At 41.3% G+C, this 26,121-nt stretch overlaps 1 protein-coding gene across 3 annotated transcripts in view; it reads left to right on the forward strand.

Annotated features, from left to right (window-relative positions):
- Positions 1-24,616, forward strand: part of rps26 (ribosomal protein S26) — a 43,199-nt gene extending 18,583 nt beyond the window's left edge. Inside the window, exons 1-4 of one of the 3 annotated variants that reach the window (XM_078431239.1) lie at positions 21,670-21,919; positions 23,355-23,532; positions 23,665-23,795; positions 24,522-24,616. In XM_078431239.1, coding sequence (XP_078287365.1) covers positions 21,917-21,919; positions 23,355-23,532; positions 23,665-23,795; positions 24,522-24,560 — 351 coding nt within the window. In that variant the 5' untranslated portion in view covers positions 21,670-21,916 and the 3' untranslated portion in view covers positions 24,561-24,616. Of the gene's footprint in view, positions 1-21,669; positions 21,920-22,223; positions 22,257-23,354; positions 23,533-23,664; positions 23,796-24,521 lie in introns of those variants that run through there. The other 2 variants (XM_078431238.1, XM_078431237.1) reach the window with 2 other exon arrangements.
- The last annotated feature ends 1,505 nt before the right edge of the window (positions 24,617-26,121 follow it).

The following is a 26,121-nucleotide window of genomic DNA, read 5'->3' on the forward strand; positions in this document are numbered from 1 at the left end:
ATTCTCCTTGTGATTCCTCTGAGTGCTCCAGTTTCCTCCCACATCCCAAAGACATGTTTGTTAGTTAATTGGCCCTCTGTAAATTGTTCCCTAATGCGCAGGGAGTGAATGAGCAAGTGAGATAACATAGAACTACCTGTATTGTGAATGGGTGATTGATGGTCAGCATGAACTCAGTGGGCAGAAGGGCCTGTTTCCATCCTGTATCTCTTTTTTTTAAACTGCCTTCGTAAAATTGGGATAAAAAACTCAATTGGCTTTTTGATTTTGGAGATAATTTGAAGATCGTGGAGGAACTCTGGATAGTGAGCTTATTTGATGAGTGCATGTATTTAGTTCATGAATGACTTGTATGTCACTGCACATACATGGAGTTGGACTGTGGTGAATATGTGCAAGGGCTTTTTGAGTTCATTTGCAAGAGCATGAATGTAAAGCCATGAGTTTTATCCAGCTTTGTGAAATAAAAAGGAGATGATCAGAAACAACCAAGCTTCCCCCCCCCCCCACCCCCCACCCCCATAATCTTGAAATTTGTTTTTAATGAATCTTTAAAGAAAAACTACTTATTAACACAAGATTTGGGCATTAATTGGGCTGTTGGTTTGATGAAGCACTTCGGTCTGCAATGTTAAGACCTTCTCAATGGAATGAAACATGCCACTGAATTTTGCACAAGGAGATTTCAATCTCTGTCTTTCCATATTTAAAATATGTATGTTTAACATCAAGATTCTTTTTGGTAGATGCGGCATTTTGATTTTGGCAAGCTACTTCTATATTTAACTTTTCTGTATGCCTATGAGGTATATTTTGCTGTTGAGAATTTTGTATGGATACACTTGAAAAACAGCAATCCAATAAAATAATTAATGTGCTTTCAAGTTGTGAAAAGCTATGTCAGCCAGATTGCAAGGTATCTTTGGGGCATTTACAGCCTTCACAGATGCACAGAAATACTGCTTTGTTATTATTGGTTTTTATTTCTTCCTATGCCTATTCCCACTGCTAAGGAGTCCAACTTCATGGATATCCCAGTTTAATTTGTGCTTTAGAAATCTTGGAAGTTTCCAATGCACTTAATGTCTCTGATCAGCCTGAGAAAGTCCTGGCATGAGTAAGAATCAAGACTAAGAAGTGAGCTTGGCAGTTAGTTGCTTCATCCTTGTCGCTTTATTTTAAGGTATTAATAATTTGGGTAATTGTCTTTCGAGTGAAAAATATTATACTTTCAAATAACCAGGGGCTTGCTATAGATCAACTGGTCATTGTGAAGCCAACCCTTGCAGTCCAAACTGGTTTCAGGTGGATAGAATGATGTTCAAGTCACTCAACTATTGCAGTTTTTGTTTGCAAATAATTTTTGTGCTGACTTTTGTCGGTGATCTTAGTTCTTTTCCTGGCTGTGTTATTTTTAGCACTATAGATTCCACCTTCCACACCACCCCCCCCCCCCCCCCCCTTTCCAGCCCTTGAAGAGGCCATTTGATGTGTTGTGACCTTTAATGTATTGTAGAGTGATGGGTACTGGGGAGTGAATTATAAGACAATAATATGTGCTCAGATGACAGAATGAAGAGTGTATTGTTAATCTCTACTGTGTGAACTCAGCAAGGTTATTACCTTAGGTTCCACCTTCTGTGTTAAAGCTTTGTATTATGTGTAGAGTTTATGTCATGTTATAGTGTTTTTGTTTTTGAAGTCTGATTTAATCTGATCCTTTACATGTAGGAAATTTGAAATGCAGATATTTTCAGATCCAACGGTAATTTGGAAAAACTGTACAATGTGGCAGGTGCCAAGATACTTTGGTATCTGACTGCTGGAAGGTAATGCATACGACTGTTTAGTATGTGTTACAGCAATTCCATCCCTAACCATTATTCATCCCTAACCTTTCCAAAGAGCATTGTAATTATGCTGAGCAAGGCACCAAAAATATAGTTTGAAATTCCTCAGGTATTGTAGTCCCTTACTCTAGTGTAGTAGTTGTGGGGTTTTTAAACCTCATGCCATTATCAATGATGTAATTGATTATGTTAGATTGGTGCACACTTTTTACAGTTTATTTTTCCATTAACTCTTCTCGGTCCGCTCTCTTTCTGTGTGCAGCCTCAAGGGGGACAAAGAGTTGTGAATGATACTGTTCTGATACAAAAGTGGTGCTTCTGCTATTCATCTACACATCAAACCCTAAACCTGAATGCAATTTCTGACCCTCTTCTGGCAAGAACAGCCAGGCTGGGGGTTTGAGCGGTGGAAACTACAAAAGTGAACTTTGAGGTTGGAATAGGGCAAAAATAAATTTAGGTATGGGGAGAAAAGAGGAAAGAATTGTTTTTTATTGATAAATTATGTAAATAAAGCCACAGATCAACAACCAGTTTATAACTGCCTTGTGATTGTTGCTGCTGCAACTGGAATTTTCCCCATATTTAACAACTACCATAGTTTCCTGGTCATCTTGTAAATTAGTCAATACTCTGGGGAGCAAGATTTTCCAATTGCTGCAAAAAGAATCTTTTTGGAATTAAAAGCTTTTCCCTTTATACTTATCAGTGTTTGATCCATAAATTGGTACACAGTGTACATTATTCAGCGCCTTGCTGCATTGAACTTGTATATAATCTTAAAGAACAGCCCAATTGAGCATATAGGACAAATATCGATCACTGATAAATGAGAATTGCAGAAACACGCCCTTGATTTTTAAATTTACACCTGGGGGAATGTGGTTCAACTTGTTGAATCCCACCTACATGCAGTATACTTCAGTGAAAACAGAAATCATTGGATATACACAGCAGGTCTGGCAGCACTCGTGGAGAGAGGAGCAGGGTTAATATTTCAGGTTGATTTCTTTCATTAGAACTATTTTATCATACTTTAATTCTGATGAAAGGTGATCAACCTAAAATATTAACCCTGTTCCTCCCTCAACACGTGCTGCCAGACCTGTAAAGCATCTCCAGCATTCCTTGTTTTGTTTATATCTCAGATTTCCAGCATATGCCGTCTTTTGTTTTTTGATTACTGTATTCTTTAGCCTTGGACCTGTGTGTGTATTGGATCAAATTATGAGTCTTAATGCATGCATAAGAGCCTGAAGGCCTAGCTTGTATATGGAATCACTTCCTCAGTTTTATTTTGTTGAAAAGAAATTTGAAATTTTGGGTAAGTTGGAATGGGTGTCGGTACCTCCTAAGGAAACTCAATGACATAAAATTGAAAAAAAAACAAGCAGTGTTTAAAGGGCATATCAAAAAAATATAGGCGGCAAGAATCATTGAAGGTCACTTATAGATGTTGCTGTAGTCCCCGATTGACTAAAACCTGAAATGTGAGCTGAACTAAAAGTAATGATGTTGATAGTTTTATTTTGCCATGATCTAGTACTTCCAAAAAGTAATTTATACCTGACAGAAAACTCTTTTATAAATTAGTGATTGAAGACCAGGGGCCCATCTTATTACTGTCACCCAGTGACAACTGCATTCTGCTTAAATAATTGAATAAAGCAGACACTGTTCTGTAACTGATACTTCCTGGTCCCTCCTTTAAAGTTGGCTAACCATTTGGAGGTAGAGTTCCTCTAGAATAAATAGTTCCCATCAGGTGACTTTTGCCTAGCACATTCTAAGGATTGGATTCAAAAGCTAAAAACTTTAATTTTACATTGAATTCTTTTATTATTGGGTCCAGTCAATAGTGTAATCATCAAACCTTGAGGCTCTTCTTGTGCAAAACAAAAAAAGGCATCCATTTACCGTGCAGTACCCCAAACCTTTTCATTTGTAGTATTTTAAATGAAATTATTCCTTTTGTTTAGCGCCTTGTTTGTCAACCTACTGACTGTATGTCTGTATTTAGTTTAGGAGAAGGGCAAAATAGGGACACTGTATACTGTGACTGTAACTCTATGTTAATCAAACAGGAAACGCAAATAACGTCCGCTGTTACGTGTGCGTGCGTGTGTGTTGCAGTAAATTTGAATTGTCACCGATTTTAAGTTTGCTCTCTTTTGATTGGAGGTCATAAAACATTGTAAAACAAAAAATAAATCTGTGGTTCTATCTGTGTTTCCTTGAAGCACTAGTCTTTGTATAAAGGATGTCGTTTTATACAAGAAAGTGTTTGATTTCTCAAATAATCAAGCTTCTGCAAGTCACGCACTCGCGATCTAACAACTTGAATCATTTTCGATCAGCTTTCCAAAGCACTTTGTCAATACTTAAAGCTGGTGCAGTGATTAGTGGTTGTTTCGCTGATTTACTTAACTTGATAATCGATCACTTCTATAGTCAGTTGATTATTATCAGAATTTGTCATTTTTCACTTAAAACACCAAAAATACTTTTATTCGAAATTCCTTTTTTAATAAATAATCCTGTAACATTTATAAATCATTTTCAAAAACTTATTTCATTTTGGAGGAAAAAATAAATTTTAGCCATAGCCACTCTTAATTTCACACAATCTTTTGGATTTGTGACTCATATCAAAATGTTTAGTACTTTTAATATGAAAAAACTTCCAAAATATTTCACAAACAGGAAAATATTTTTGAGGGAAGTGAAAATCTAACACTGGCTGAATGGTAGATCAAAGGGATGTAGCTTTAAGAGTTGTTTTTTACTTTTTTGCTAATTGAAACGCAAAGGATGATAGTGCAGCATTTGTTTATTTCCTGATGAACAATTTGGCCTTCCCTCTGCTTTGAATACAGCATTGGAAAATTAGCTGTATCCCTAGCTTAATGTATCTGCTCCAGCAATAATGCGAGCATTGGAAGGCAGTTTAAAGAAATAAGTAAAATGTAGCAGAGAGGTGCTTTTTTAATTAATAAAATATTAATAATATGTAACAAGGCAGAATAGCCATTCTCTAATCTAAAAGATGTCAGTGAGCTATCACCTTGAACTGCTGAAGTCCTTCTGGTGGAGGTACTCTCACAATGATTTTGGCAGGTAGGTTCTAGAATTTAAAGCATTGATGATTAAGGTACAGAGACACATTTCCAAGTCTGGATGGTGTGAAATTTGGCTGGGAGTGTAGGCGGTGGAGTTCTCGTGCACCTGCGACCGTTGTCCTTTTTGAGCAGTCATGTTTGTGAACATCGAAGGTTTTGTTAAGAAGTCTTGGCAATTTGCTGCAATGCTTTGTGTAAATGGTACACATTGCAGCCATAGTGGAGAGAGTGAATGTTTCAGCTACTGGTTGGGATGTCAAACAAATGGGTTGCTTTGTCCTGGTTGGTATCAAAATGGGCTGTTAACTGTAACTGCACTTGATTTCCTTTTTAGCCTACTTTTTTTTAAAAGAAGCCCTCCACACTTGTGATGACCTAAATATAATTTTATCAGATTTCAGGTAAAGCTAATGCCACACAATGCATTTTCACAATGTATTCAGCAAGCTAAAAGGCTTTTATTTGAAAAGCATTTGTTTTGTCTTAAACCAAATGTTAATGGACCCAAATCTGTAGCATAAAAATCAGCGCAAATTTCCAAGTGGACCGTATGCCATGGAAACATTCACACTGGTGCGGTAAGGAATGCTTATGCATTATGACAAAGTGTGTCATTATGGCAGCTTAACTCTGAATCTGGCTGTTTTGTACCTCACTTGGGCCGAGTTCAGTTTCAGCATTTGGTACAAATGATGCGAAAGTTGAATTTCTGCAGCTGACATCCTTCATCTTCAGAGTGTGGGGAAAAAAAGTAGCAAAACAATTTAAACAATCTGTTCGTAATGCATGCTTTATCTGTGCCCAGTCGTGTCTCAAATGTCTGCACACTTGTAAGTGATTTTCTGCTTTACGTGAAAATATTAACCTCCATTCACTGCTATCCCTTTAAAGTTGCTATCTGAATTAGTGCAGTGCAATGTTGTGTGGAATATAATTCTTGTGCCCCTTCTCGGTAGAACTTTGATCTTCTCCATGCATCTGAGACTATTGTGAGTATGTTCTGCAGTCTAATGTGAGAGAAGTTAGGTGCATCACAAGTGTACAATTTTGAAGCATTTCCCCACTGTAATTTCCCCAAATATTCTATGGTGCTTCTTTAAGCCATTTGTCGCTGAAAGCTCTACTCTTCCATGGTATACGTATCTTGAATTGAAGAACAGTACATTATGTGCTACAGTCCAAAAATTGACCTTTTCAGGTTTCAGCAGAACTGTTTAGCATTAAAAGAATTTGTATTACAATCCAAAAGCTGTTAGAAATTTTCGCAAGCAATTGTATTTCGTCAGCTTTATCCTGGTATCTTGCAGTTTCTAAAGGTTTAAATTTAAATGTACTGACAATGTTTAGGATTTCTTTCCTTCCCCTCTGCCTGGGTGCAAAATACATGCAAAGTGCAATACATTAATCACACCCTGCACTTGCATATACTTCCTCTCCAGATCATGTAAATGGCCTGGGAATGCTTCAGGACATTTCAAGACCTTGGGATATTCAGGAAGATCAAGCAGCTGTAGGTTTCTCGGACCTGTAACAGCCTCTGGCTTCTGCATGATGATGGGGGTTTGTTAACCTAACACGGCAGAAAGAAAATTACTAATGACAAACTTCGGATTTTTGGCCAGCCTCAAAACTCTTAGGATTTTGTGGAACTTCCCAGCATAGACTTTTCTATATGCCCTCTAAGGTGCCCACCAAGTGTTACCCTTGGGAACTAAACCCATAGGCTGGGAACTCTCTTCCTGACTGATTTAAGTGGCACCCTTTGGCCTTCTGCAAGTGCAGGCCAGGACATGCCCCAATGCCCAAGCAGTATTACAGTCAGTGATAATTTCCACAATTTTTCCCCAACCCACGAGCTTGCTTTCCATACACAAGGGGTCAAGAACATTGGACTTCCTTGTTATTCTGAGGATCTTGCTAAAAAATAATTGTCCAAGTTACCCTTTTGTGTACCAGCTCCTATCGTTGAAAATTAAGGAAAAATATGTTTTGTATTTTGCACCATTAGCAGTCTTCCTCCATGTTTAGGATAGAGGTAGTCGGCAAGCTCTGTCTATGCTCGACTTGCGTTTCACAGCCCTACATGGAGGGCATGGAAAAGCTGAATAAATGTTGTTTGCTCACTTGATTTCAGTGATAGGATACCTTCAAATGAATCTCATCATCTTGCTAGACAGCATTGTTGTCATTTGCATTTCAGTCAAGTGTTAAAGAGCATTTAGACCTGAATGATGTGAGTGTGATTTATTGATCATATTTCACCTTTTGAGCTGGTGAATTACTTTAAAGCAAATTGGTACAAACATTATTTTTCTGTGTTTGTGCCAAACATCTAAACATGCACAGTATTGGCAAAGGATGCTGTTTTTTATGTCTCATCCGTGAGGTTAACCTAGGATGCAATGTGTGGTAATTACAAGGTTGTGTTTCTGGATTGAAGACCCAGCAGTTTAGGGGCACTGTGAAAGACCATTATAATTTATACTACAATGAATATAAAATGCAAATCCCTCTTTACACCCTGCTTTTGTGTTCAGAAACTGGTCAATTTTAGAGTATGGTGCACAGGATTTGAGGCTTGCCTTGAAGTATATTCCTTTCAGTGGTTGAAATTATTTATTTTAACAAATGATGACATTTTAAGTTGCAGTGGGGAGAATGTGAGACATTTTAGTTGTACACAATTTGCATAGAAAAAAAATAAAATGTGGAAATGCTGGCAACCTAAAGAAAACCACAAATGGTACAAACGCAGGTCAATGGACCTAACTTTATCTTTTTAGATGCCGACTGATCTGCATATTGCCACTATTTTCTACTTTTAATTTCACTGTGTGTGTGGACTGCTTAACAATATACTTCACTAACCTAAAGAAGAAGCTTCCGTTGTTTGGAGGGAAAAACTTTATATACTCTTCGAGTATGTAAGCTAGATACATGCTAAAGTGGAGTATAACTGCATGTCTTAGGCTATTTAGAGAAATTCTCAGAAAATCCCCACTTCTGATAAGGATGGAGGTAAGCCCCAGTCCCTCAATTTCAAATTTTTTTAAATAAAAAAAATAACATGCACATATTATATACCTCATGAAAATGTGAATATGACATTAATGATAAACTGACTTCTGGATCGACTATCAATGATAAATAATCGCATTTGTTGTAGCTTGCTGATTTGATTTTTGCAAGCAGTTTTTTAACCTGTAGGTGTAAATTTTGTTTAGTTTGAAACTGTTAATTGGTCTGAGGACAGTAAAATGTAATCTTAATAACGATGTGCTGCCTCAAAAAAGCTGACCCATAGCGTGTTTAAAATGCGTGAATCTTGTGTTTTTATACAATGTACGGAATTCCAAGTGCAATACTCCACTGTCCCTCTTTACAGTAGTTTTCTTGATGGACTTATTCGTATACGTTCGTGTGTAAGTACGATAACAGACCATTATTGTCTTGACTTTTTTTCTCCTGTGATCAATATGAATTGCATTATGTTGCTTTTAAAAACTGCTCCAGAGCCTTTGTACATGTATTATATTATAATTATATATATTTGTGTACTGGAGAAAAACTACTGTAAGTTTTGTACTGTCATGGCTGAAGGTCTACTAAAATAAACTTGAGAAACTCAGGAACCCGTTGACAAGTTGGTTATTTTCAAAATCACACTACACCCATGATTTGGTGCTGTGTAATCACATTATTTCATGTAAACATGGCCGGATAGATATCCACAAATGTGCCATAATTGCAAGGAAGTTTTTTTTTTAAACTTGAACAATCTAATAAAGATCTTTCATACACAGTGCGTTTCACATCCCAGCAAGTGGCAAAGCATTTCACACATTTTGTAGCACAATCAATGTTGGTGCACAGGCAAATGTGGCTGCCAATATGCGCACAAGGGCCCACAATGAGCAAGGAGGTAAAAGACCATACCGTTTATATTGGCCAAGGGAATTTCTTGCATTTATATAGCGCTTAATTTTGTCTCTTAGAAACATTCAACCTGCTTCGCACAAACTGAAATGCTTTGGGAGCATTCCCTCTTGCAAGCAAATGCAGTTACCATTTTGCGCACAAGGTACCACAAACTGCAAATGAGGTAGCTAGTTAATTTGGTTTTGATAGAATGAATAATAGAATGTTAACCAGGACACTGAGGAGAATTTCTCTGCACTCCAGATAACCTGTGGAACCTTTTATGTCCACCTAAGATTGCAGTTTGTGTAACAACTCATCTAAAAGATGCCATCTCTAACTATGCAGCACTTCCGCAATACTTAGATAATGTGCTTGAAATGGGGATGAGATTTAACTGGAAGGTTTCTGACTTGGGAGTTTTGCCATTGAACCTCACGCTATCATGTTGGGAGAGACTGAAAACAACTGCTACACCTACACAGCAGACAAAACCAGCCGACATTACATGTTTTCGTTCAAATGAATCCTCCCTCAACATAACCTCACCTAATGCAGTATGATTGAGAAAGCTACAACAAAGTCTTACGGCATGCATTTCTGCATTTATTTTAATAAATTTTAGCCCAAATTTGAATTTGCGTTGATATTTTAAATGTAATTTTCCGTGTACGCTTGTGAGAATAAGGAATCATGAGATTTGTACCGATTCAGTTGACACACATTTAAATGTGTGCGAAGCTAAATTTCAAGTTTAAGTTTAATGTCTTCCTTGCTGGTGTAAACCCTTTGAAAAAATATAAATGAAGTTTGTTCAGCACCGGTCTAGTTTCTAGTGAGCCCACAACACAAAATAGCAGATGAACTGACCATTTCCCTCCAACGACAGTTGTAAAAATAGTCAACTTGAACAAGGTGCTTGACAGATATAATTGGACAAAGCAAAAATTACCTTGTTTTTAACATGCAAAGCACCTCACCGAGCTATCTGTCAATGTCAAAAATAGATAATTCCCTTTTTCACCCATGATAACCATCACCTTGATGAGCATAAAGTTCACCTGTTGAATCCTATCTGTTGTAGGCTGGTCTGTGGATCAATTCCTGTCACTTCCTACTCCACATCACCTTAAACCTTGTAAATGGAAAATAATAATCTGGGAGGTCATCACCAGCACTGTCACCAAATTGACATTAGCAGTCTTGGGTTCTGATGCAGAAGAAGATTACTCTCTTGAGAACATTTTGCATCCAGTCCAGACTGAAGCAATTGAAGGATCTGGCAAGAAAAGGAATAAATGAGACAGTAGTGTAGAAGAATCTCAAATATACATTGAACCAATGTTTCTGCTTTGCAGGAGTTGATTTGGACGGTTTATTTAAAGCAAAAACCTTTCCAAGCACAAGTTTCCCCAAATGCTAGTTTAGTATAATTACAAATCTTGCCTTATGGTTAAAATAAGGCTCTGATTTATGTGGACCTTTTGTGTGCTTTATGGCTTATAATGTATCAATGAAGTGTAGTCTATGATGAAAGACAATCAGTCAGAAGAAGGCTCCTGACCCGAAACATCACCTGTCCATGTTCTCTAGAGATGCTGCCCGACCAGCTGAGTTACTCCAGCACTTTGTTTTTGAATGTAATGAAAGACATGAGTTTTAAGGACATGTCTCACATTTCAGTCATTCTCAAAAAAGAAAGTACAAGGGGGTGGAGTGATTTAAGTGTTACTTTAGCATCATGTTTTTTAATAAAATTTTAATTAAAAACCTTGTTACTTGGTTGGATAATGTTGGGGCACTAAACCATACAGACCAGAAGAATCCCAGATTTAATCCTTGCGAGATAAAATGGGTTGGAATAAGTCCATGGTGGAGAGGATTGTGGAAGGAACAAGATTTGGGTCATGACTAAACAAGACTTGCATTCTTCACCATCAAAGAGGTAACAACGGCACCAAGCCTTAATTTCAAACACTAAAGTATATCGTGTTGCGATCCTTCCAAGAAGTGGGATTTTATGATGCATTTGCTGAGTTTTAGAAGATTTGGCGGATTTGCAAAGGGTTTAAAAGGGTTAATTGAAAGCCCAAAGAGCCAAATTTCAAACTGATTAACACAGAAATACACATGAACACTTGCGGTACGGTGGTTGATCAACATCTGTTATTGCAGTTGGATGTGTGCAACCCGAATCTTTACTACCCCTGCGTACACCAGACCATAATGTTCAAACTGGCTCATTGATGTGGTGGCTGGTTTCAACTTATCACGATGGTTATCTAAGTTTGACATTTCCACCCAATCCTAGTACATAATATGCACTCTTCTCACCAAAAATGAAAAGCACCAAGTAGTTACCGCAGCAGTTATTATTGCAGGTGGTATTGTCAATTAACTGTTTTTGCACAATTGACCGATTTGTGGGGAGGGATGTTTTCAAAGGCTGCAGTACATCGAGAACTGAAAAATAGTACGTTGACTCAGTTCATTATCTTCGAGATAATTAAAGAGCTACAACATATGATGGGTCTAGATCGGGCAGGTGCCAAGTTCAGTTCTGCCTCCTGAGTGAACTGATCTCAGGATAGCAATCAGGGAAATGCCGTTGGTTCAGTTGAGGGAGCTGGACTAATAACTAGAGTTCCTAGTGAGTCTGAAGAAGGGTCTCGACCCGAAATGTCGCCCATTCCTTCTCTCCTGAGATGCTGCCTGACCTGCTGCCTGACCTGCTGAATTTGGTGTAATTGGACTTTGGTACTTGCTCTGTTTAATTGCATTTTGTGAATAAATACCTTTGATTTGTACCAGCATCTGCAGTTATTTTCTTACACAAAGTTCCTACTGCTGATCACTATACAGTAACCCAAGTTGGGGAAGAAACGTCTTAGACTTTTGAACATTTAATTTTTTTTTTGCGAGAGTAAGAATGGCAATAATTAGGTTGCATATTATGTTATTTCTGGTTTCTCTCCTGAAGGATTGTGGTCATGAGATGTGGTTTGAGCATCTGCTGCCCTTGGATACCTTGCCTCAACTGTCATTCATTGAGTGTGCCTGAACAGTGTCGTTGGTCTGTCCCAACTGGTCATTATGTAGTTTTTGCAAACATGTACTTGGCAGTAAGGAACACTGGAGTGCCATCAGAAACTCAAACTCAAGCTGATTTTATCCCATAGACTGGGGCCCAAAATGGGACCACATCTACCTTACACCATTTAGTTACCAGTTGAACAATGTAGTTACAAAAACAGGTGCTTTATAAAATTGTGTATATTTACTCATGTAGGCTTAAAAATCTGAAATGAATGGAAGTTTAATTTTTCTTAAAGCCCGAAAGATTACATGTAAAATATGGTGAAAGAATAAATGCACCTTATATAAACTTTGTAGGTTTAGAAACCTTTTATTTCCTTCCTGTAATTGTGTTGATCCATTGAAAAAATGCAGAGACGAAGTGAAACAGATTAGATTTTTTAATTTGGTGTAATTGGACTTTGGTACTTGCTCTGTTTAATTGCAGCAGAATAATCTTGCAGCAGACAATGGTTTAATCACAGATAAATAACAAAGTGCTGGCAGAGCAGATATATTCTCAGATATATTCAGTAGACAGTAGAGTGCTAAGAAATGCCGATGAACAAAGGGACCTTAGGCTTCAAGTCGACAGTCCCGTGAATTTGGTAACAGCAGTAGATAGAGTGATGAAGAAAGCACATTGTATGCTTGTCTTCTTAAGCATTGAATATAAAAATTGCCAAAGGCTCATTTCTATACTGCAAAATTCAATGACAATTGCTACTGAAAGGCAACAGGATTAGGAGTTAAATAAATGAGTTAATGCTTTACAAACTTAATTAAAATTAAAACATCTTTCCTCAAAAAAAATGTTGTTCACATGATGAAGTCTTTGTATTCCTCTGCTTTCCATATTGGATTTGTAGCATGTATGTGTACTTGGTTTTATTTTTATGGGATGTGGGCATTGGGAAGGTCAGCATTCATTGCCCATCTCTAATTGCCCTTCAGAAAGTAGTGGTGATACACTGCATTGAAGTTGTGCAGTCCTTCTGTGAAGGCAGTGTGTAGGGATCTCCAGGATTTTGACCCAGTGATGGTGAAAGAACAAGTCAAAATAGTGTCCAATTCGGAGGAGAGCCTGCAGTTGGTGATGTTCCTGTGTCGGCCAGAGGGAACAAGCCTTGGGTTTGGCAGGTGTTGTCTCAGAAGGCGTGAATATATATATATGTATATATTTTTTAATTAAATATAAAAGAAGGCATGAATATTTTTAGATACCAAAGAGATCTCGGGATTTGTAGCACTGAGGCCATAAGCTCAACCATGATCAGAGCAGGCATGATGTTCTTGTTTATTTCTTCTGTTCACAGTGAGTCTCTGTAATACATTTTATAGATGGTGCACATTGCGAACAGTATTTGCCAATAGTTGAGGTGATGAATATTTAGCCAGGTGAATAAGGTGCTATTTAAGCATGCTATTGTGTCCTGGATGGTATTGTGGATATTTGGTCCTGCATTTACCAAGGCAAATGAAGATTATTTTTTCGTTCTACTGATGTGCCTTGTGGAAGGGATTTTGTGTGGGTCTGGAATTGAGTCATCTAGGGCAAGATACCCACAGCTACATTGTAAATAACACTAGTTTTGTTAAATTGGAGACGCAAGGTACTACAGATGCTGGAATCTTGAGCAGAGCGGGGACTGAAGAAGGGTCCTGACCTGAAACATCATCTGTCCATTCCCTCCACAGATGCTGCTCAACCCACTGAGTTCCTCCAGCACTATGTAGTTGTGTTACATTTAGTCAATGGTGACCTCCAGAGAGTTAATCATGGGAGGTTTAATTATGGCTAAAGGTCAAGGTTAGGTAGTTAGTGATCGCGTTGGTGATGGGCATTGGCTGGCACCTTTGCAGCACAAGTGTACTTTGACAATTATCAGTCTAAGCCTGGACATTACCATGTTACAGTTGCAGAAAACCCGACTTCAAGTGGTTTATGGACTTTCACACATTTAGTGTGTAAGCGCTGTGATTTACATTTCTCACTCTTGTCTCTCAGGGGTGTTTTAAATGTTAACTGTCTGCACTAAGTGAAGAATAATTATGCTGGAAATGGGGTATGGGGAGAAGGCAGGAACGGGGTACTGATTGAGAATGATCAGCCATGATCACATTGAATGGCGGTGCTGGCTCGAAGGGCCGAATGGCCTCCTCCTGCACCTATTGTCTGTTGAAATAGCTTGAGACTATTTTGGTATACTTGTGATTGTTACTGGTACTAGTCTCCAGAGTTTGAAAAATGTAAAGTGGTTTGATCAGTTTTATGTGACTGCTTGTTGCTGACTAGAAATGTTTCATTTTGCTCCATACAGCAGCACTAATTGTCTCTTCCATTTACCTTATGTTTTGGTTTTTTTTAAAGGTGGAGATTGACAGATGCTTGATTAGAAAGGGTGTCAAGAGTTATGGGGAGAAGGCAGGAGAATAGGGTTGAGTGGGAAAGATACAGTAGATCAACCATGATTGAATGGCGGAGTAAACTTAATAGACAATAGGTGCAGGAGTAGACCATTTGGTCCTTCGAGCCAGCACCGCCATTCAATGTGATCATGGCTGATCATTCACAATCAGTACCCCATTCCTGCCCTCTCCCCATACCCCCTGACTGTTATCATTAAGAACTCGGTGGGCCGAATGGCTTAAATCTGCTCCCATGACTTATGAACTTGTTTTATTCCCCATGCACACTTTTTGTATGAATGTTACCAACAAGCACAGAATGGAAAATGTTTAGGTTTAATCTGGACATACTGCATATACAGGGGATACTACATTTCCTCTTCCATAGACAACCAATGTGTTTGCAAATGGTTCCTATCTAAATGGAAATATATAGTGATGCCAGAGATGGTGAAATAGAACCAAAAATACTGGAGATGGTCAATGGGTCAGGTTGTTTCTGGAGAGAGAAACCCATCCTCTTCCATCTATATCCCTCTCCTGGCTTTACATTTCATTCCACCTCTTCTCTCCTTATCTGACACCCTTTTGTTTCCTTTTCATCTCCAGCCTTTTGTCACTTACTCCAGCCATCTGCCAATCCATCCTCCCCTCACCTGTATCCACCTTATCACTTGCCAGGCATTGTCACACCCCCAACTCCTCACTTCCAGCTTCACACCTCCCCCCCCCCCCCCCCCCCCCATACTCCAATCAGTCTGAAGAAGGGTCCCCACCCAAAATGTTGAGTGTCCATTTCCCTCCACAGATGCTGCCTGACACAAAGAGTTTCTCCAGCACTTTGCAGAGAGAAACATGGTTAGTTTCGGATCAATGACCTTTCACCAGAGGTAGAGGGAAAAACAGGAAATAGCACCGTGCGTCTGAAAGAGCTGCTCAAAGGGTTTGTCACGTTTATGCCTTTTGGCTTTACTTCTTGTTTTGGAAGAACAGCCACACTGCATTGGGAGCTGGCCTGCACTGTACAAAACACAGAAACTCCCAGGTGTCAGCCTGCAGGACTAGCTTATTGTATTTATAGACACTAGTGAGCTTACCCCCAACAGTTGGGTCGCACAGCCAGAGTTTTGTCGGCTGTTGTTTCACTGAGTGTTTACACTGTGAGATGGTACTGTTGGGGAAGAGCCACCTGTGTTCTTGCAGTGGGACGATGCCAACAGTGAACTGGCCAGTCCAACTTGGTTATTTTTAGTGTTGCCTCCAGAGGGCCCTGTTTCATAAGGTACATGAGTTGCTATATATAAAATGACAAGTACGTTCTTGTTTGACATATAAACCACTGCTTTTGTCTAATGCCATACTTTAGGATCGAGGATTTTGGTTCTGGGGTATCTGATGAGGTCATTGTGGGGACCACAGACAGTCCCACATGTGGGGCACAAGATGCTTGATTTTATTCTGAGGCCTCTCCAAATGCCTGTTTGCCTGCCTCTGTTTATGGGCCAGGTCTTAGTGGAATCCCAAGTGCTCCTCGACTTTTGAGCGGTCTTGGCCTAGAGGTTCCCAGCAGATGGTGGGGATGTTGATATTTCTCAAGGAAGTTTTTAAAAGATCCTTTTTTTACTCTGTTCGTCTGGTAATTTCCTTCATGGAGCTCAGAATAGAACGTCTATTTCAGGAGTCTAGTTTCGGGCAGAAAAACAATGTAACCTGGGCAAAAGGAGCCAACTGAGTTTAGCTTGAGCCTCATAATTTCTACTAACTTTAACAAGGTGCTACCACCAGATGTATCTTTCCCTCCCCTTGCCTCTCTTCCCCACTCCTCTGAAAGCATTCCCTATGGACATTTCCCTTCTCAATTCTGTAGTCCACCCTTTCATCAGCACGAAACACTTCCCTTTATTGCACTGTCCTTTGTAACTGCCATGCAACACCTATCCTTTCCCTTCCCACCAACCAAGGACATAAACAATCATTCTAAGTGAAGCAGTGATTCACCTGTATTTCTTCCAGCCTAGTGTACTGCATTCAATGTTCACAGTGTGGCCTCCTATGCCTTGGAGAACCTAAATGCAGATTGGGTGGCTACTCTGCAGGACTTCTCTGCCCAGTCCACACAGACGACCTGGAGCTTCCATTTACCTGTAATTTTAACTCCATAGCCCACTCCCTTTCTGGATCATGTGCCTATCGCCTCCTGCACTACCCTAACGAGGCCCAGTGTAAGCTTGAAGAACAGCATCTCATCTGTATGGGCATGTTGTAGCCTTTGGAACAATATTGAATTCAACAATTTCAGATAACTTGCATTTACTGTTTGTATTGAAATTAGCCAGTTCTGCCATTAATTTCATTCATCTGTAACGGTAGTTCAACTCTTCTCTCTCCTCAGACACTGCTTGATCTGTTAAGCATTTCCAGAATACTTTTGGTTTAAGGCCTCAGCAACGATTCTGACCTGCATTTCACAGCTTCTCTATGTCCCTTTTATTTTCTCTTTCTCTCAAACTACCCTCATTCAACTATCTATGACGTCGAGCGGAAGAGGAAGGAGGTGCTACAGCGGGAGTTTAGAGAGTTGGGAAAAACACTGAGAAGTAGGACGTCGAAGGTGGTTATCTCTGGACTGCTCGTGCTGGTGAGGCCAGGAACAGAGAGATAGAGGGTATGAATTTATGGCTGAGGGGCTGGTGCAGAGAGCAGGGATTTAGATTTCTGGACCACTGGGATCTCTTCTGGGCTAGGGGTGACTTGTACAAAAGGGACGGGTTACATCTTAACAGCAGGGGGACAAACATTCTGGCAGGCAAGTTTGCTAGTGTGACACCTGTGGCTTTAAACTAAGTAGTGGGGGGGAGGGGTTAACAAATTGTGAATATGAAGATGAGGTAAAAGGGAATACAGGAGATATTGCAAAAGACTCTCGGAAGAATGGGAACAGAAGTTCTAGAGGGGAAAAGAAATTAAGGGCAGGGCCAATTGTGACTGATGTGAGAGGGGAGGTAAATACAGAAGTTAAAGTGTTGTACTTAAATGCGCGTAGTATAAAAAATAAAGTGGATGAGCTTGAGGCTCAGTTAGTCATGGGCAAGTATGATGTTGTAGGGATCACTGAGACATGGCTACAAGAGGACCAGGGCTGGGAACTGAATATTCAGGGGTACACAACGTATAGAAAAGTCAGACAGGTGGGCAGAGGGGGTGGGGTTGCTCTGATGGTAAGGAATGATATCAAGTCAAGTCAAGTCAAGTCAAGTCAAATTTATTTGTCACATACACATATTCGATGTGCAGTGAAATGAAAGTGGCAATGCCTGCGGGTTGTGCACAAAAAGAATTACAGTTACAATATAATAAAGTTAATAAGTTACTAAACATAGCACAAAAAGTGTCGACAAAAATTTAGTCTCTGGGGTTATAAAAGTTGACAGTCCTGATGGCCTGTGGGAAGAAGCTCCGTCTCATCCTCTCCGTTTTCACAGCGTGACAGCGGAGGCGTTTGCCTGATCGTAGCATCTGGAACAGTCCGTTACTGGGGTGGCAGGGGTCCCTCATGATCTTGCTTGCTCTGGATCTGCACCTCCTGATGTATAGGTCCTGCAGGGGGACGAGTGTAGTTCCCATTGTGCGTTCTGCCGAACGCACTACTCTCTGCAGGGCCATCCTGTCCTGGGCAGAGCTGTTCCCAAACCAGACTGTAATGTTGCCGGACAGGATGCTCTCTACAGCCCCAGAGTAGAAGCAATGAAGGATCCTCAGCGACACTCTGAATTTCCTCAGTTGTTTAAGGTGGTAAAGGCGCTGCTTAGCCTTACCCACCAGTGCGGCAATGTGCGTTGCCCACGTCAGATCCTCTGCGATGGGCAATATTCATTCCCTTGCAAGGGGTGACATAGAATCAGGAGATGTTGAATCAGTATGGATAGAAATGAGAAATTGTAAGGGTAAAAAGACCCTAATGGGAGTTATCTATAGGCCCCCAAACAGTAGCCTCGACATAGGGTGCAAGTTGAATCAGGAGATAAAATTGGCGTGTCAAAAATGTAATGCTACGGTGGTTATGGGAGATTTCAACATGCAGGTAGACTGGGAAAATCAAGTTGGAAATGGACCCCAGGAAAGAGAGTTTGTAGAGTGCCTTCGAGATGGATTCTTAGAACAGCTTGTACTGGAGCCTACCAGGGAGAAGGCAATTCTGGATTTAGTGTTGTGTAATGATCCTGATCTGATAAGGGGACTAGAGGTAAAAGAGCCATTAGGAGGCAGTGATCACAACATGATAAGTTTTACTCTGGAAATGGAAAGGCAGAAGGGAAAATCGGAAGTGTCAGTATTACAGTATAGCAAAGGGGATTACAGAGGCATGAGGCAGGAGCTGGCCAAAATTGACTGGAAGGAGGCCCTAGCAGGGAACACGGTAGAACAGCAATGGCAGGTATTCCTGGGAATAATGCAGAGGTTGCAGGATCAATTTATTCCAAAGAGGTGGAAAGACTCTAAGGGGATTAAGAGACACCTGTGGCTGACAAGGGAAGTCAGGGACAGCATAAAAATTAAGGAGAGGAAGTATAACATAGCAAAGAAGAGTGGGAAGACAGAGGATTGGGACTCTTTTAAAAAGCAACAAAAGTTAACTAAAAAGGCAATACGGGGAGAAAAGATGAGGTACGAGGGTAAACTAGCCAATAATATAAAGGAGGATAGCAAAAGTTTTTTTAGGTACGTGAAGAGGAAAAAAATAGTCAAGGCAAATGTGGGTCCCTTGAAGACAGAAGCAGGGGAATTTATTATGGGGAACAAAGAAATGGCAGACGAGTTAAACCGTTACTTTGGATCTGTCTTCACTGAGGAAGATACACACAATCTCCCAAATGTTCTAGAGGCCGGAGAACCTAGGGTGATGGAGGAACTGAAGGAAATCCACATTAGGCAGGAAATGGTTTTGGGTAGACTGATGGGACTGAAGGCTGATAAATCCCCAGGGCCTGATGGTCTGCATCCCATGGTACTTAAGGAGGTGGCTCTAGAAATAGTGGAAGCATTGGAGATCATTTTTCAATGTTCTATAGATTCAGGATCAGTTCCTGTGGATTGGAGGATAGCAAATGTTATCCCATTTTTTAAGAAAGGAGGGAGAGAGAAAACGGGTAATTATAGACCAGTTAGTCTGACATCAGTGGTGGAGAAGATGCTGGAGTCAATTATAAAAGACGAAATTGCTGAGCATTTGGATAGCAGTAACAGGATCATTCCGAGTCAGCATGGATTTACGAAGGGGAAATCATGCTTGACAAATCTACTGGAATTTTTTGAGGATGTAACTAGGAAAATTGACAGGGGAGAGTCAGTGGATGTGGTGTACCTCGACTTTCAGAAAGCCTTCGACAAGGTCCCACATAGGAGATTAGTGGGCAAAATTAGGGCACAAGGTATTGGGGGTAGGGTACTGACATGGATAGAAAATTGGTTGACAGACAGAAAGCAAAGAGTGGGGATAAATGGGTCCCTTTCGGAATGGCAGGCAGTGACCAGTGGGGTACCGCAAGGTTCGGTGCTGGGACCCCAGCTATTTACGATATACATTAATGACTTAGACGAAGGGATTAAAAGTACCATTAGCAAATTTGCAGATGATACTAAGCTGGGGGGTAGTGTGAATTGTGAGGAAGATGCAATAAGGCTGCAGGGTGACTTGGACAGGTTGTGTGAGTGGGCGGATACATGGCAGATGCAGTTTAATGTAGATAAGTGTGAGGTTATTCACTTTGGAAGTAAGAATAGAAAGGCAGATTATTATCTGAATGGTGTCAAGTTAGGAGGAGGGGGAGTTCAATGAGATCTGGGTGTCCTAGTGCATCAGTCAATGAAAGGAAGCATGCAGGTACAGCAGGCAGTGAAGAAAGCCAATGGAATGTTGGCCTTCGTAACAAGAGGAGTTGAGTATAGGAGCAAAGAGGTCCTTCTACAGTTGTACCGGGCCCTGGTGAGACCGCACCTGGAGTACTGTGTGCAGTTTTGGTCTCCAAATTTGAGGAAGGATATTCTTGCTATGGAGGGCGTGCAGCGTAGGTTCACTAGGTTAATTCCCGGAATGGTGGGACTGTCGTATGTTGAAAGGCTGGATCGATTGGGCTTGTATACACTGGAATTTAGAAGGATGAGGGGGGATCTTATTGAAACATATAAGATAATTAGGGGATTGGACACATTAGAGGCAGGAAACATGTTCCCAATGTTGGGGGAGTCCAGAACAAGGGGCCACAGTTTAAGAATAAGGGGTAGGCCATTTAGAACGGAGATGAGGAAGAACTTTTTCAGTCAGAGAGTGGTGAAGGTGTGGAATTCTCTGCCTCAGAAGGCAGTGGAGGCCAGTTCGTTGGATGCTTTCAAGAGAGAGCTGGATAGAGCTTTTAAGGATAGCGGAATGAGGGGGTATGGGGAGAAGGCAGGAACGGGGTACTGATTGAGAGTGATCAGCCATGATCGCATTGAATGGCGGTGCTGGCTCGAAGGGCTGAATGGCCTACTCCTGCACCTATTGTCTATTGTCTATCAACCAGACAGGTCTGTAAACAGTAGAATACATTGTAAACCTGCCTTGCCCTCTCTAAGATGTGTGTTTTGTTCAATCTATCCCTTCCTTGCCCTTTCTGCAACTTAAAACATTTGTTTTTTCACTTTTCCAGTTTAAACGTAGGATCATTGACCGGAGATGCTAACTCGCTTTCCCTTTCCATGAATTCAGCCTGGTCTGAGTGTTTACAATGGTTTTTAAATTTTTTTATTTCATTCCCTCTCCATGTAATTCTGTCCCTCTTCCTGACCAGTCTCAAACTGAACCAGACCGTCTGCAAACTTGGCGTCTGATTTGAACTCTGACCCCATTGCCACCACCTTACCAAGAGCACAAACCTAAACGTGAAGAGGGGAATAGAATGACCTTGCTTCCCTCCCTATTTCGCTAATCTCTTGCAGTTCTGTTTCTTATTTCTTTCTGACTTCTTGACCATCCTGTATGTTAATGTACTATTAGCAGGTGCGGGCTCTGAAGGCAGCTCCTCAACCTTTCTGCCTCTACGATTACGGTGCACTTTATTGTATTTTTGTTACAACTTCTTTGTGGTTACCTTGGTGCCCATTGTCGTTGCTGTGGGACTGGGTGCATTGCTGGGTTGAAGTGCAGGGTGGTGGGAGCCATCTCCAGGAGGCGGGAATTTGACCCGTGCTTCCATTGATAGACAGCCCGGGTCACGTGACCGCTGCTGACGCCCGCTGCCCGCTGGGTAGTGGGCCCCTTCACTGATCCGCCGCGGCGTCTCGCTCCGCCGCTTGAAGTAGTTCCCGGTGTTTCCAGACGCAAAAGGGCCGAGTTGCGGGAGCGGTGTTGAGCCGGCGCGGTGGATCAGCGCGGCGGGGCCGCCGCTGCCGTGATGTCGGCGCTGGATGTGGCATCGGGGGTTGTTTGCGCCAGTTGCGGGGCCTGAGCGCGGAGGTATAAAAGGCGCGAGCGCCTGCTTCTGTTTCTCTTTGTGACTCGTGCTGAAGATGGTGAGTGTGGCCGGAGCGCGGCCCGTGTCGCTGCCTCCTCCCGCTGCCGCCAGCGTCGCCCCGCTCCCCGTCTCCCCCCGCTCGTGGTGCTCCGTCTCTCCTCCCATCGCCCCCCCCCCTGGGAAGCGGGAGGTCGAAGCGCTGATCCGTTTGCGGGCCGAGGCCTACAGGCCGGGCCCGGCCCAGGAGCCCGCCTCCCCGCGGGGCAGGGCCGCCTTGCGCGGGCTCGGGGAGGCGGTTTGCCGGGTGGGTTGATGGTGACACCGTCTGTCAATTGCACTGCAAGGCAGCCAGCAGCAACGGCTGATGCCACATTTTGATGACATTTCGATATGATGTAACTCGAATTAATTTACTCACTATTGGAGATATACTTGTAGGACGAAGCGAGGAAACGCTTCCAAATACAAAAAGGCCTTTGTGTATTTAGAGCCCTGTTCCACAATCTGTACCTGTTTTAAATGTTAATATTGAATAAAACCATTATAGGCAGCTGAAAATGTAAACAGGAGCATAGTTTTTATTTCAGAGTTTTTAATTTCTAAAAACGGAAGCAAGAAACAGCCAACATCAATGGAGAATTCTAGAGAAACAAATCTAATCATTTGATCCTTAATCCCCAGAATGGTGCATAGTTTTGTTAATGCGAGTCAATTCTCCAGAGCAATGTGAATTTGTGTGCATGGAGGTGGTATGCAACTATGGTTTCCAGTTACATTTTGGTTAACATTTCTAATGTCCCTATAAAATGAATAGCTGTGTAGGAAGGAACTGCAGGTGTCGTTTTAAACTGAAGATAGATGCAAAAAGCTGGAGTAACTCAGCGGGTCAGACAGCATCACTGGAGAAAAGGAATGGGTGACGTTTCGGGTCGAGACCCTTCTTCAGACTGAGAGTCAGGGAATAGGGAAACAAGAATTCAGCCCCATGTCAAATATCCTGCACTAACACAGGCGAAGAACAATGTCAATTTGATGTGTTAGCACAGAGGCTAAATTACTATGTTAACAGGGGATGTTGTGGAGCATTGCTCCAAGAACATGTTTAAATCCTACTGTGGCAATAAGATAATTTAAATTCAAATGATTATATCTGAATGTCTTTTTTCCCCCAAAGAATTTGAGAAAAACAGAGCTGTTAGATTGTTAAACCCATCTGATTTGCTGGTGTCTGTGAATAAAAGTCTGCCATCTTTACCCCAGAGTGTCCTATGTGTGACTCGAGGCCCATGATTGTTGTTGATTTTTAACTCCCTGAGTGGGCAATAAATCCTGGTCTAACCCGCATTGAATACAATGAAAAAATGCCTATTTTTTAATTTAAGAACTGATAACTACAATGTATGGTTTATCCAATCTGATTGGCAAGCATGCAAAACGGCATTTCTCTGTACCTCGGTGCATTTGACAATTATAGAACTAATCCTTTTTTTCAGACTAAGAAGCGAAGGAATAACGGGCGAGCCAAGAAGGGCCGTGGCCACGTCCAGCCCATCAGATGCACAAACTGTGCCCGTTGTGTCCCCAAAGACAAGGCCATCAAAAAGTTTGTAATCCGAAATATCGTGGAGGCTGCTGCAGTTCGAGATATTTCGGAGGCCAGTGTTTTTGACGGTAAGTTACTATGGAAGCCTGCTTGCCTGCCCGTCCATTTTCCCCGCTGTTCTCATCAATAAGGGCTTGGAGGTTCTGTTGAAAAGCTTGGATTCTGCTGTTGATTGTTTGCTGTTCTTTCTTTATTTCCAGCGTATGTGCTGCCCAAGCTGTATGTGAAGTTGCATTACTGCGTCAGCTGTGCCATCCACAGCAAGGTGGTGAGAAACCGTTCTCGGGAGGCTAGGAAGGACCGAACTCCACCACCGCGTTTCAGGCCAGGAGTAAGTATTGAAAGGCTGTCTGTAATTATATCAGTCTAAGACCAGACACTTCAACTTTGATTAGTCATTGACCCTAATTGCTTGTGATATTGGGTTCCATAGAGATTATGGTGGTTCTTCAGAGTTGCTTCAAGCCAGGATATCTTAACTGGTTAGAAGATGCCCGCTGGGTATTTGGGAGAGTTGGTTGGATAAGGGAAGAGATGAATGATATGGAATTGCATTCCTTGACTGCGTCAGAATGCCTGAATAACCAGTTGTCTTTCCACCCCTGATGTGCAGATACACATAGATTCCAGGTTGTGGGACTGTTTTTAAAAATAGTGACTGCTGCTTTATGAGGAGGGGAGGTGACAAATTTCACTCGTCTACTTGATGAATTCTGAAGCACTCTGGTGTTAGTAATGTACAGGTGCTCCTCAACTTATGCTGGGATTACGTTCTGAGAAACCCATTGCAAACTGAAATATCGTAAGTTGAAGCATGGTAAGTCGGGGAGCATCTGTACATGGTGATTAGAGGTGTACAAAAAAATGTGTGCTCAGTTTATATTAATGGCAGGTGTGCAACAGAACACGAGTAAATATCTCAAATTTAATACCTGTTGAATGCTTACATTTGACTTGTTTTTATGTTCAGCACATGGATGCCTATTTCTGAGTGGCATTCTTTGTAGTAAACTGCTTTCTGCAACAGCTGACATTTTTCTTTTTTTCTCCATTCTAGGCTAACATCCCACGTGGACCTCCTCCCAAGCCTATGTAAACATTAACAAATTCTGTCATTTGGTTTGAATAATAAAAATGTTGGACCACTGAAAAGTGTCTGCATATTTATTTGGGCCTTATTTTGATGTTTGGATCGATGAAAGCTGCTTACACGATGCAGAGATGTGGATTCCACTCTATTTTGCTGCTTATATTTGCAGTTTCACTGCTGCTCAAACTTCACTAATGAGCTATCGCGGTTTTTACATGGAAGGTTTTGTGGAAGCTAGCAAAATGGAAATTCTGTTTAGCTTCCTGAGGGACTTTATCTGCACCAAATTATGTCTGTATTGCTTTGAGAAAATTTCAAGTATTAATAGTACAATTTTTTGCAAAATGTTGTATTTTGTTGCCCTTCATGTGCGAGAACGATCGCCTGCTTTTTTGAGTTTTCCCTGATGTTGGAGAGCAGGGAATACTGCAGTCCATTAGGGTGGCACAGCGGTAGAGTTGCTGTCTTACAGTGCCAGAGACCCTGGTTTGATCCTGGCTATGGCTGCTGTCTGTACAGAGTTTGTATGTTCTCCCTATGACCACGTGGGTTTCGAGCGATGCTCCAGTCTCCTCCCATGTTACAAAGACATGCAGGTTTGTATATTAATTGGCTTCTGTAAATTGTCCCTAGTATGTAGGACAGAACTAGTGTATGTGCGGACTCAGTGGGCCGTATCTAAACTAAACTAATCCTAACCTTGGGTGCTGTCTGTGGAGTTTGTTTATTCTCCCTGTGACAGTGTGTTTCATCTTATGTTCCAAAGACGTGGTTTGTTGGTCGGTTAATTGGCCATGGTAAATTGCCTTGTGAATGGTACAATCTGGAAAGTAGTAAAGTGGTGAGAATAAAATGGGATTCATGTAGGATTGGTGAAAGTGGGTGGTTGGTAAATGCTGTATCTGATTGTCAACAAAACATTTTGCTGTATAAAAGGACAAAGCCACAAATGGATTGGGAAGAGGGATAGGTATTCAGACAGCCTAATGACGTGAGCAAGTGGTCAGTCCACCTTTGGAGTAGATCCATTCGAAGATCCTGAGTTAGCCCAACCCCATAAAGACCTGGAGTGTGGGACTGCAACATGATTTTAAGGAGCAATCCCTTCAAATGCCAAAGGAATGGCTGCAACCCCTCTCACCTCGGTTGGACATGGAACAGACTCCTCGAAGCTGCAGAAATAGTAGGTAGCCTGGGGACTTGTAAAGCCATTTGAAGATGTATATCCTAAAGAGCTGCATTTCCCCCCCCACCTCCATGCCAAATTGCTGATGGTAAGAAGACTACTGTTCATCTCGACTACGGAGATGGTGAGAAGGGTGATCTTTGATTTCAGGCCAATCTTGAGTTACATGGTGAGGGTACATTTTAGCATGTTATCTAAATGGTGAGACAGACAGGGGTGTCTGATTTCTCGTGTACAGCTACAGCAAGTAATTAGGAAAGCTAATAAAATATTAGCATTTATAGGGGAGGGATTGACTACAATAGTATGGAGAGTATAGTTCAATTATGTGGGCATGGATGAGACCTTGAAAATTGGTGTCACATGTCGATAGGGTGTTTG

Source organism: Rhinoraja longicauda, chromosome 42 (genome assembly GCF_053455715.1).
Source record: "Rhinoraja longicauda isolate Sanriku21f chromosome 42, sRhiLon1.1, whole genome shotgun sequence".
In the NCBI taxonomy this organism is placed as follows: domain Eukaryota; kingdom Metazoa; phylum Chordata; class Chondrichthyes; order Rajiformes; family Arhynchobatidae; genus Rhinoraja; species Rhinoraja longicauda.